General features: G+C 25.0%; 2 protein-coding genes across 2 annotated transcripts in view; one reads left to right on the top strand and one right to left on the bottom strand.

Moving 5' to 3' along the window:
* The first annotated feature begins 1,630 nt into the window (after positions 1 to 1,630).
* Positions 1,631 to 3,287, top strand: LOC112597151 (probable 26S proteasome non-ATPase regulatory subunit 3). Its single transcript, XM_025343091.1, has 2 exons — positions 1,631 to 1,720; positions 1,782 to 3,287. Exon 2 carries the CDS (start codon positions 1,791 to 1,793, stop codon positions 3,252 to 3,254), a length of 1,464 nt encoding a protein of 487 aa, XP_025198876.1. The 5' UTR covers positions 1,631 to 1,720; positions 1,782 to 1,790; the 3' UTR covers positions 3,255 to 3,287.
* A 4,194-nt stretch (positions 3,288 to 7,481) lies between these two features.
* The window catches only part of LOC112597130 (long-chain fatty acid transport protein 4-like), a 44,294-nt gene continuing 38,889 nt past the window's right edge, over positions 7,482 to 12,886 (bottom strand). The window contains exons 7-12 of the mRNA XM_025343060.1: positions 12,140 to 12,332; positions 10,475 to 10,618; positions 9,469 to 9,673; positions 8,049 to 8,139; positions 7,812 to 7,965; positions 7,482 to 7,743 (exon numbers count right to left, since the gene is read on the bottom strand). Of these exons, the coding sequence (XP_025198845.1) occupies positions 7,589 to 7,743; positions 7,812 to 7,965; positions 8,049 to 8,139; positions 9,469 to 9,673; positions 10,475 to 10,618; positions 12,140 to 12,332 (942 nt within the window). The 3' untranslated portion in view covers positions 7,482 to 7,588. The remainder of the gene's footprint in view (positions 7,744 to 7,811; positions 7,966 to 8,048; positions 8,140 to 9,468; positions 9,674 to 10,474; positions 10,619 to 12,139; positions 12,333 to 12,886) is intronic.

Genomic DNA, 12,886 nt, shown 5'->3' on the forward strand with positions numbered 1-12,886 from the left:
ACTATGGAGTTCACCATAATCTATAAACAATGAAAAAGTAATATTAATCGAAAGAATTTTTGAAAATAAACACTATTGTTATAGCAGTAGTATTTTCAATATTACTATGTGAAAGATCAAGTATAACAGTTTCCATACTACATAAAGTGGTAGATATTTGAAATTATTAAAATAAAGTATATTTCTGGTATAATTTATTTAAAACAAATATAATATTATACATAAATATTTTTATTTTCAAATATTAGATAATATATCATTATTTATATTAATGATTATAGACTGTAATTTCTATCATGTCATATTATTGATTATGACAAACATTTTAAAATTGATATTAGAACATGTATGGCTATAAAATTAAGGTAGAAATTTTAAGTAAAAACTACTGTTTTGGCATTACTAAAATTTAAACCAATTATTATTTAGGCATACTTTTTGTAATTTTAATAATTTTCACTATCTGCCAATGTTTTAAGGTAGGTATTAGATAAATAATTGCTTAAAATATTTATCAATAATAATTATTTAGTTTTAAGATAAAATGTTAGATATAAGTACCTAGTATTTATTAGTATTGTACAAAGAATTTTAATTTTAAAGTGTTAAGATTTAAAATACAAAAAAAATATCAATATATATATATATATTTACTTGGTCGTTCAAATTAATTAATGAACAATGTTAAAATTATAATTGAAATAATTAAACTTTAAAATTATACATAAATTGTAACATATTCTATCAATTTAATAATAACATTCATTTTAAAATAATTTTGGTATAAGTGTAGGTAAAAACATTAAATTACCTTATACATTTTACATAGTAAAAATGGTGGGTGAAGTTACATATATTGCACCAGTACTAGATTCAAATTTTAAAGATGGCATATTAACCTTTTTTTTAAAAGCTAACTTATACATTCATGTGATATACTTTATACTTAAATACCTACAAATATATACAATTTTATTTAAATATTGTTTAATTTAATTTTTTTATAGTAAATTTAGTAATCTTTATAGAATTTCAGAATGTTTTAAACTTTACTAACTACTTCTCTATAGTAAATAAACTTCCAAATTACTAAGGAAAATAATTTTTTTTTTTGTTTATTTAAAAAAAAAAAAAAAAACTATCGACTTACGTTTAATTGCGCCATAATAAAACTAAATAAAAATGTACGATTAGAGCGTTATAATTCTTGTATGGTATTATAAAATAAATTATTATTCAATTTATGAAATTACAGTTAAATAATTAAATAAACAGAAAAAACTAAAAACTATATAGGTACCTACCATTGATATAATATACCTATATTGGCTATATTATATTATATTTGTAATACACAATTACTTGATAGTTGATAATAAATAATAATATCAGTTGAATATTTTTTTGGTTGATATGAGATAAATACGGGTTGTTTTCAAGGTCACATATCTGAAGTTAGAACCACAATATTTTTTAATTTAATAGTTTGAATTGTACATACCTTCACGTGATTATTATTGATTTTATGTAATTATATAATATATATATTATATATCATTTTGAGTCCATACCATAGGTAATGATAGTGTCTTATTAGTCATTAATCATTTGGATTTAGTCTAAAAAGTTTCTTTCGTTAACTACCCTTTATTTTCAAATCTCGTTATCGTCAAACGTTCACGTATAAATATTTCCTGATTTATATTAATAAATTATTCAAGTAAGTTATTAATGCATTGAAAGTAAACAAGAAAATATTTCTTAAATATGTGCCTTTTAAGTTTTCAGCTATGGCCGCCACAGTTGAACCAATTCCTGATGTCGAAATGATGGACGTATCAGGTTTGCAAAAAACAATAGATATTGCGGTTATCCAAGAAATAAGGGACAACATTCGACAAATTGAGAAGGCCATTCAAACGAAAGAAGCACGTTTCGTGTTGCGCGTCTTTCGATCGTGGACAGTCACCCGGCGCAAGCTCAATTCTGTGGTCTTGTGGTCTGTCATTAATGGTTTCTATACACACTCCGCATCTGAAAAAGACCTATTATGGTCATATGTTACTACACCGACTCAACTACCAGAAGTAATCAAAATGCGCTCAGGTAAAAACGCTACAGGGATATTACTTCCTGAAATTGACAGTTATATCCACTTGTTAGTGTTAGTACAACTTATTGATAACAAAGATTACAAAAAAGCAGTAGAATTTTCTAATTTATTAATGGCTAAAATAATCAACACAAAAAGATTTATCATGGATTTGATTACTGCTAAAGTATATTACTATCATATGAGATGTTATGAACTAACAGATCAATTACATAAGATTAAGGGGTTCCTTTTTAGACGCTTGACAACAGCCACGCTTAAAAAAGATTACCAAGGACAAGCCGTGCTCATAAACTGTTTGTTGCGTAATTATTTGCACTACAAGCTATACGACCAAGCAGATAAGTTAATTCAAAAATCAGTTTTTCCGGAACAAGCAAGTAATAATGAATGTGCTCGTTTCTTATACTACCAAGGTCGTATTAAGGCTACCCGTCTTGAATATTCCGTAGCACATAAAAATTTAGCTGAAGCTTTGCGGAAAGCACCACAAAATGCAGTTGGCTTCAGACAGACAGCACAGAAGTTTGCCATCGTAGTGGAATTACTGTTAGGAGACATCCCCGAAAGGAATATATTCCGTCAACCTAGTTTGCATAAGACATTAGTACCATACTTCAGACTTACCCAATCAGTCCGTTTAGGAGACATAACAATGTTTAGTGAAGTGTTGGAGAACTTTAAAGAAAATTTCTTTAATGACCACACTTATATGTTGATTGTACGTTTACGTCATAATGTCATTAGAAATGCCATTAGAACTATTTGCGCATCATATTCGCGCATTTCAGTCGATTATATTGCTGAAAAGCTCGGGTTGGATTCTCCCGAAGATGCTGAATTTATTGTTTCCAAAGCCATTAAAGATAATGTTATACAAGCAACCATTGATTCTGATCACGGGTATGTGATCTGCAAAGAACCCGTTGACATATACTGCACACACGAACCCCACATAGCTTTCAATCAACGTATATCCTTCTCTTTGGATTTGCACAATAAAGTTGTAAAGGCCATGAGTTTTCCTCATAAATCATATGGCGAAGATTTGGAGATAGTCAAGGAACGTCGTGAACGCGAACAACAAGATATAGAACTAGCAAAAGAGATGGCAGAAGATGACGATGCATTCCTTGACTAAAAATTTAAAATGGTAATGACAATTGTATCAATAATCGAGTCTTTTTTTAAAATCTGTAATTTCAGTATTAAGGTCTAATTATAATTTATATACTATTCACAATTTAAGAGTATATTTAGGTATTGTAATATGTTTAAAATTAAAACTCATGATTTAATTAAAGCCACACTAGACATAAATAATAATTATATGTTCTTTATAAAGATTTTAGTTTGATTCGAATTTCTCTTATTAGAAACAGTTCAATGTGTGTAGTAATTTTATTCTCATTTATAGATATGAGTAGGTATATGAATATATAGTATTTATAATAATTTTTCAAATTTGAGTTTATGTACATTAACAGCCCAATTTTTCTATTAACCAGATCTCATGTGATTTTTGGTTTCAAATAATATAATCAATACATAATATTATAATATAATATAATATATTAACATATTATTTATTGAAGTAACTGAATAAATTGTATTTTAAATTGTACTAAGATTTTATTTTCATTTTCATTTTTGAACTCTACTTTACTTATTATTTTTGTGGTTTATTACAATTATACTATACTTATATACCTGATTAAAAGTAGTAACAAACTTTATTTTCGGTATAATAAAATAACCATTATAGTCATACTCTTACGGATATTACAGTAGTAATTAATTTGAATTATTTACAAGATGTAACAGAAAGAATTGATAAATGAAATAACTCTTTTTCTTATAAATATTTTTAAATAATTTATAAACACTTACGTTAAATTGATGGTACAATATTTTTTAGTTGAAATTTAATCATACATACACCATAATTTACTGTTGATACTTGTTTGTATTATTTAATATTTTTATAATTGTAGTACATAATATAGTTAGAAATAAGATTTTCTTTTATAACAGTTTTTTTACTTTTGATGAATTCTTATAGCACTTTCAAAAATGATGTAACTTTGGAGAACTTCAATTTTTCAGCAATTAAATGGAAAAAAATAAAAATAATGTTAACAAGCATAATTAAGAGTTTTAAAATTTTCAGTATATCATAGGCTAAATACAAAAATCAAAAATTGATAGTAGTCAAGTGTATAAAATAAGTTGGACTATTATGAGGATAAAAAATATTTTAAAATGTATTACCTCCTAAAAATTCTCCAAAAGTATTTTTTAAATAATCAGTTCAACTTGTTTTCACTATAATAATTTTTCTAAAAATTAAATATACAATTTAATCATATTGAATATTAAAAAAAAAAAAAAAAAAAAATTAAATCAAAATTTGTACCTCAAATGTTGCTTAAGAATCATATCATATGCAATAAAAAAAGCTTTTAAATATGTATTAGCACATAATAGTTGTTTCTTTTGTCAATTCTTTCAATGTCAAGTATATGATGGTATATAAAGTATTTTAATGTATTTATAAATTTATTTTAATTTAATTATTTTCGTAGTCAAGTACCCAAATTCATGTACAAAATATTGTTTATAATAAGTATCTTTTAAAATACTGATTTTAGGTATTCAATTGGATATTAAATATTTATATTTTTTGTGTTCATAAAAACAAATCATTTAACTGTAATAACATAATTAATATTTTTATTTTTTCAATTAATCTTGGCGTTCAGTAACTGTTCCTGTTTTAAAAATAAGCTGGTAAAAATGATATTATATTAAAAAAAATATCATAACTCAACTCTTTAATTTAATCCATAAAGTTATGATATTTTCTAGTTTTTAAATCAATGTTATTTTAAATCACAACGGTTTCCTTGCACCAAGGTGAATTAGACAAATTATACATATACTTATTAAAATTGTGTTTAAATCCTCATCAATATAAGCATTGAAGTACCTGTACTTGTATAAAATTATTTGTTAATTTAAGTTTTAAATTTGTGCTGTATAATTATATTAATAGTTCAATTTTAATTACTTTAAGTTTGTATCAATTTAATAATGATTCGGTGCCAAACATATTTTGTTTATGTAAGACATTTTTAAATACATGATATATCAAAATAAAATCATAATCTTTAAAATGGTGGTAAAAATATTCTTCATTAATCTTTGTTTAATTTAGGTTGTTAATTTTAACCTAATTGCGTATAGGTTAATACAAACATGGTATTTTCTATTGTAAAGTACTTAATTTTTACTTATACATGTTTTTTTTTTTAACAAATTAGAGTATTTAAAAGGAACAATTAAATATGTTTTTCGTCTTTCTAGATAGTCTTATACAAATGAATAGAATATACGATAATAGATACTTGATGGAAATAAAAATATTTATGTTTTTTATAATAATCCATTTACTTTTAATACTATTAAGTATATATCTATTTCATATACTTTCAAAAATTATATCTCAACATTTTTAATTATGATAGTAAATTAAAATAATTTAATTTTTTTGAAGCTAATCATTTATAATAAATTAACAAAACCATTACAATTATTGCAGTCTTTTTAAATTTATTCAAATACTCCTTGTAAGATGTAAGTAAAAAACACTTAACGTGATACCAAACTATTGATTATATGTTTAATAATTAATATTGGTTTTTTACAGTAATTATATACTACATTTGAGCATATAAAATATTAAAAATTATCATAAGTCGTTGAAAAATTATAGTTAGTTCTATAAAAGGCTAAAAAAGCGGTGTCATTTGGACAGCACAGGGTAAACGTTTGCGTATTTAAAACCCAATATTTTTGTAATTTGGTCCACTTTACTAATTGATTGGTCTGAATAATTGATAATGACTTGCGCTTAACTAGTTAATATATTTTATTTTTTTTTCTTCTGGATTAAAAGTAAAAACATGGGTCATATAAAATGGCTCTAAAGGACATTAAAAAAAAATTGTTTACTCAAAATCTAAAAAAAAGGTTTAAGTTAATTATTGTAAATATAGTAACATCTACTATTAGATAGATTAATAAAATTAATATTTGAAAATATGAGAATTATTTTATTTTTGTTGTGTTGAAAATTCTATCTAGGCTTAAAGGCTCTATACGCTATGCGTATTAAAAAAAAAAAAAAAAAAAAAAAATAATAAAATGATGCCACTTGGCTAAAGAGTAATACAAGTATGGTAAGGCTACAAAGTAGTATGTTAAATTTATATATTTTGACCATTATAAAAAAGTCAAAACATAATAAAAAATTTACTTAGGAATTAAAATTTTATAAAATAGAATACAAATTTGTAAGTAAGAGAGGAGTTCACATTTTTCAATATCATAACAAAATAAAATATTCATTAATAAGGTGAGCAAAAAATAATATAAAACTATGTGAAGACATTTTTTTTATAAACAGGACATAATAAAACTTTGAAATTAATTATTGAGAGGACAAAATATTAACGTCTTATAGGAAATGAAATATTACGATGGTCAGTCAAAAAGAACAAATTAAATTTATATATATGGGAAGTATAATCACGAAGAAGACAAAACATTTTTTTAGTATAGTAAAATAAATTAAGGAATTTTTACAAATGTTAAGTACACAAATTACTAGTGTTGTAAATTTTGCTATGAGATGACAAATGCAAAAGTGATGTTTATAACTAAAATAACCTAACTTAACTTCAAATCAAAATTTTAATTGAATTTGTAAAAAAAATGTTGGTCTAAAATGTTAAAATCAGTTTGATATTTCTTATTAATAATTGGCGTTGGTTGGTATTAATCCATGATACTAAAACATTTAAACATTTTATTAAATTTTAATATTTTATTTTTTTAATTGACCAGAATTTATTTTAAATGCAATTGTTATTAATCAATCAACATACTCATCAGAACCATTAAGAGTTTTGATAAATTATTTAAATGCCTGTTACTTACGAAAAAAAAGTAAATAATATATTAAACTTTATAATAATCGCATAGATTTTATTCTGTTTAAGGCAATCAATTAATTCAGGTAAATGAGTATTGTGACATATAAACAACAAATGTACTCTTATAATATAGTAAAATTATATGAATTAAAAGGTACCTATTTAAAATAAAATACAATAATAATAACAAACGTTAAATAATAAATAGTTATGTTATACTTAAAAATAAAAATATAAAGTTAAAAACATAAATAATAATACTTTAAGTAACGAGATTTTGAGCAAAACTAAATTGCAAAATTAAATTAAAATATCTGTCTAGAACATAAAATATTGCGATTAGTTTACATTATATATGAACAATTTTTTAAGCTATTATTTAATAAGATAAATTTACTGGCAAGATAATGACATATAATAAATGTGTTATTTTTAATAAAAAAACTACCGATATTTATCTACTAATCCTACTGTTTTTTTACAATCTTATTTTTCCTGACAAAATATCTGAATAAGTTTCACTAGTCAATTCTTGGTAAATACCCTTGTTATTGTAGAAATAAAGTTGATCCTTAACCCGTGTAATATCATATCCATCTCTTTGTAAGTCTAATTTTTTCAATTTATATGTACCTGAAACAGTAATAAATAAATTTAGTCATTGTTTTGGTCAATTAATGCTGGACAAAATAATAGTTTACCAGTCATTTCAACTTCATTGAGTTTTCTTATGAACAATGGCCGTGCGTAATTTGGCAGAGCTTTTTGTAATCCAGCTGATAAAGTAGATACATCTAAAGTATTATCTTTGTCTACAATAGCAGCCATACCAGCACGTCCTTCAGAATTAGGCACCTGGATAAAAAATAATATAAAAATAACAAATTTATGATAATTAGTATTGATCATGTTAAATATTAATAGTAAAAAATACTTACTTCCACTCCATAGACAACACAATCACGATAACCAGCAATATTACTAACAACTCCTTCAACTTCAGCTGTAGAAACATTTTCACCTTTCCATCTGTAACAATCATCAAATCAAATTAATTATTATTATTTATTTTTTTTATTTATGAAATAGCTTAGCCAATTATATAATTAAAAATTATTCAATTTTAGTTATATACAAAAAAAAAAAAAAAAAAAACTGCCAAACATGTTGAATGACTTTATTGAAACTCTTCAAACAATTGCAATATCAATATTTTGAAAAAATTTATGTGCATTTGTTAGTACTATTTGTTTACTATTTCCAAACTTCAATATTACAATTGTTTCGGCATAAATCTAAAAAACACCACACACACACACACACACACACACACACCAGTTACTCAATTATTTGTTCTAAATTGAATGTGTCTAAATGTTGTGAATGATCTCTTGAATAACAAAATGGTTATAATTATAATAATTAGTACCAGTGTGATAATGTGTTGGTAGTTCTGAAAGATCCTGTTCAAATTAGTTTTATCAAAACACAACTTAAAAGGAAAAAATGTTGTGAACTATTTGGATAATATTTTTGCATGACATTATTAAGTGTACGAAACTGTCAGAATCAATTTATACATTTTTTAAATAGAATTTTCTTTTAGACAGACTGTTGGAATGGTAAAATAACTAATTTAAAAAAAAAAATTTATTTTATGTTCATATTATATTAATTATTCACATATATTTTTTAACATACATTATTTCACATTGTTAAATTTTATTTTCATAGTTAATGAAATTATTTATTATTTTTTTTTCATTTTATATTTTTTTACCTAGTACCTATATATACTTATTTAAAATTTATCTTTTTTCATGATTTTCAAATATCATAGTTTTCATAAAATTGAATCTAGACATTTGTTCAGTTAGATAATTTTTTATATTCTCTTAAATGAATAAAATTTTTTTTTTATAAGTACATGATTATAAATTCAAATTAATATTTTTGTTTGTATTTTATTTTTTTTAAAAATTTCTACGAGAGATTAAATGTCAGGGTGAGTTGTATAAAAACACAAATTAACTTGAAATAGAAGCTCTTGCACTCATTTGTACTTGATTGTCTTGACCCATTGGCCATTACACTATTGCTCATTTTTGCCTTTTTTTTATGTAAAGATTAAGGAGAGAAGTAGTATAATTTTATCAAAGATAACATAACGGGCGCACTTGGAATATACCAAAATTATTGGCAATAGGTACTATCGCAGACGTACTTAGTCATTAAAAAAGGTACAATATATATATAACTGGATGCATTTGAACGATGTCTGTCTCACAAGTCCATCCTCGTCTATCCATCCTCTCCCGAAAATAGTTATCTGCGCTTGTATCAGATGTAAGTGTTTACCTGAATGTATCTCCGGTTCTGTCTTTGAAGTAAAGGTAGCCCCATTCGTCAGCCACGAGCAAATCGCCAGACAGGAAGGCGGCGTCTCCTTTATCAAACACGTCTCGCACAACTTTTTTCGCCGATTCTTCGTTGTTGACGTAGCCCAAGAACTGTCTGGACGGGTTGGTTGCGATAATTTTTCCGACAATTACACCCGGCTCACCTGAAAGAATTTCGATGTCACTGATGATGATCTTATATTATATATAACAGAGTAATTATTTAGACAAATCATTTCATTTCTTATTCGTATTTTGGTCAAATGTGTTTTCAAATAACATAGTCAGTGGCATTACTTTACAACTATAAGAAATTTTTTGAAATAAAAATCATTGTTATTAAGATGACGATTATAGGTGATTGTTTTATAATTAAATGTTAGCCCTTATCTTTAACTTCAAAATATAAATAAAAAAAATATGTTTTAGGTTAAGTATTGAATTTTTATCACATTCATATTTTATAAACGTATATTAGATTTGGATAAACATGGAAACGTACTAGTGAACTAAAAATACTATTGGGTATCTAAACCTTTAGGGCTTACATGTAATGATAAGAAAAATGATCTGTTTAATATTCAGTATCATATTCATTTATATACATGATACATCAACAGTTTTAAAAATGTATTCTACTATTATTTCTATTATAGATTAAACAAGATAAAAAATACAGGATTTCAGAAGTATATTGTATAAGTACGGTACCTATTTCAAAGTCTGAACTTTGGAAAAATATGTTTTTGAAAAACATCGCACTAAACTGAAACGAAGAGTGGTTTTTTAACGACTATCTATTATGTAAATATGTAATAGTAAGTAGTTTAATGTGGTTTAGTATTTAATACAAGTGTAACAAAAACACAAATTAAATAGTTGTAAATGAAGTAGACATAAAATACATGGTTATGAAAGCGGAAGAGCTGGTCTACTAGCTCGAGCCACTGCTGACTCGTCTATACCTGGGTTGCATCGAGTGCAAAGTCCCTCAGCGTTTCGGATGGGTTCGCATGTCTCTGGGTTTACCCGTATAATCGATATAGGGTATATGCTGGGTATCAGTCTAGACACGAAACCGATAGCTCCGAACGTGTTGTCCGTATTTGCTGCAAACAAAGAAAACAATAAACATTATAATATATTTACATAAACATGACTATAACACTGGTAGCGGTGATGCTGTGTGCGTGTGTGAAGAAGGGGTTGTTACGGGAGAGGTCTAAATATACAGATCGAAACTACAAACGTGACTGGCTAAACATTGAATAATACTTAAGATAAATATGTTATATTCATTATTCATGCACACAGACTCATGTCATAATAAACTAATATCTAATTTACATACAGTCGACTAGAGTAGTGGGATTCGTACCAGTTAATAATTTCGTGAATCTTAATAAATTAACATAATATATCATAATATATGTGTTTATTTTAAGTCAGATCGGTTATCACTGTAGTTTCAATTCAGACAAAAGCAGAGTTATTCAGGCTGTAGTGTATAATGCAGAGCGCAGGTATGTAAATGTATAGTAAAAATTTGTATTTTAACACATATAATAAAATTGTAATGTGAACCGCTGCCAATTTCAAATGTTTATATGAGCACTTATAGAGATAGGATATTACGCACAATAATTAATATTGATCTTAAAATAAAAATTTTGTAATTACTTAATGTGTATAAATCTCAAGACAATCATTTTAAAAGTCAAATTATAACATTGGCCATCGTGATAGTTACTAAATATTTCTCATTTTATAAAACCAATTATTTGACTACCAATAACACTTATAAGTTTTTATTAATTTATTATACATAGTATGGAATGTTAACATTTAATTTTAATGTAATTAAAATCAATCTTAATATTTTGATTCAAAGTAGAGTCTCGTATTGGTTTCATAATGATGTGTTTATGTGCATGTGTTTTTTTTTTTTTATATGTTTTAGAGCAAATAATTTGATTTCATATTCAAAATTAAGTTTTTTGTTAGGACATTTTCGCAACACCAATTTTTAACAAAATAAATTTTGTTTTTATGTTTTAGTTAAGAAAAGAATAAATTTAGAAATTTAAAAATCTCACCAAATATTTATATTAGCATTAAATAATTAAAAAAATATTTTGAATATTTTTTTTAGCTATTTATACCTATGAGCATTTGAAAATTTTAACTTTTCAATTACTAATGTCAATGTTACTTATTTTACTGGAAAAATGCTTGATATTTAAATATAAAGTTTTTTATAAACTTTTAGTGAAAATATCGAAAAAAATTTAAAAACAATTCCTACTAAAATTTCTAAAGTTTAAACTCTGAACTTTGAAGTTCAAATTTTGAAAATACTGGATATATTTAAATTTATGATTTGACAATATTCAACACTATTTTTTCTAATTATTTTAGGTTTTTTAGTTGTGATTCAATAAATATATATCTTAGAGAATTTTAGCGTTTTACTTGTCTATTATAATTTTATATATGCAGTGCAATTTTTAAAATATGTCAGACGTGTTATTAATTTTTTTATTTTTAATAACACATTTTTTTGTGATACATTGCAAAAGTTGTCACAGAGTTCGTTTCCGTGGAAGATAAAAATTATCGAATGAGCTTACCGATATTTGCATTTCCTTCTGTTGATCCATAAAACTCTGCAACCCGTGGTACGTTGAATCTGGACACGAATTCTTTCCATATCTGAGGTTTCAGTCCGTTTCCAAATATGATTCTCAACTTGTGGTTAGTATCATCAGCTTTGGGCGGAGTGGCTAAAATGTAACGACACATTTCACCGATGTACTGACCCGCCTGTAGTTTAACGGACATGTTAAAATTAATGTTTCGTTTATGAAAGCCTAACAAGGATAGAAGTATTGGATAGTATAGTCAGAGCCGATGCTAATAAATATTTGTAATGGATCGTGAATAATAACATTTAAGACTTAATTTTATTCAATTTTAATAATGAAATTTGATTTTGCTGCGCTCGAAATTTATAGTTAATTTTATTATAATTCTATATTAAATGTGTTTCACTTTATAAAAATTCATTTAGACCCTTCTTTTGACTTTCAATGCGGTTAAAACTTTAGACTGCATACCCATCATCAAGACTTATCACGCTATCCATAATATTTAATGGACAAATTAGGAATTGCATTTTTAAAATATTTACATAAATTAGCATTTAATGTCTCAGGTTTTTAGAACAAGTATACTCTTGTTTCGAAATTAGGTAAAGTAACAAAAAATGCTATATGAATCATAAGAATTTTTGCAGTAGGTAGGTAACAATTTTCAAAAAATTTATTTTAAAATTTTATATTGATAGGGAAAAAATGTATTATCAAGGACAAATACGA

The sequence above is a fragment of the Melanaphis sacchari genome, unplaced genomic scaffold, assembly GCF_002803265.2.
Source record: "Melanaphis sacchari strain LSU unplaced genomic scaffold, SCAv2.0 Contig37_pilon_pilon, whole genome shotgun sequence".
In the NCBI taxonomy this organism is placed as follows: Eukaryota; Metazoa; Arthropoda; class Insecta; order Hemiptera; family Aphididae; genus Melanaphis; species Melanaphis sacchari.

What these genes read in the sequence shown, in the direction of transcription:
- LOC112597151 (XM_025343091.1), top strand. Translation starts at nt 1,791, where the DNA reads ATGGCCGCCACAGTTGAACCAATTCCTGATGTCGAAATGATGGACGTA.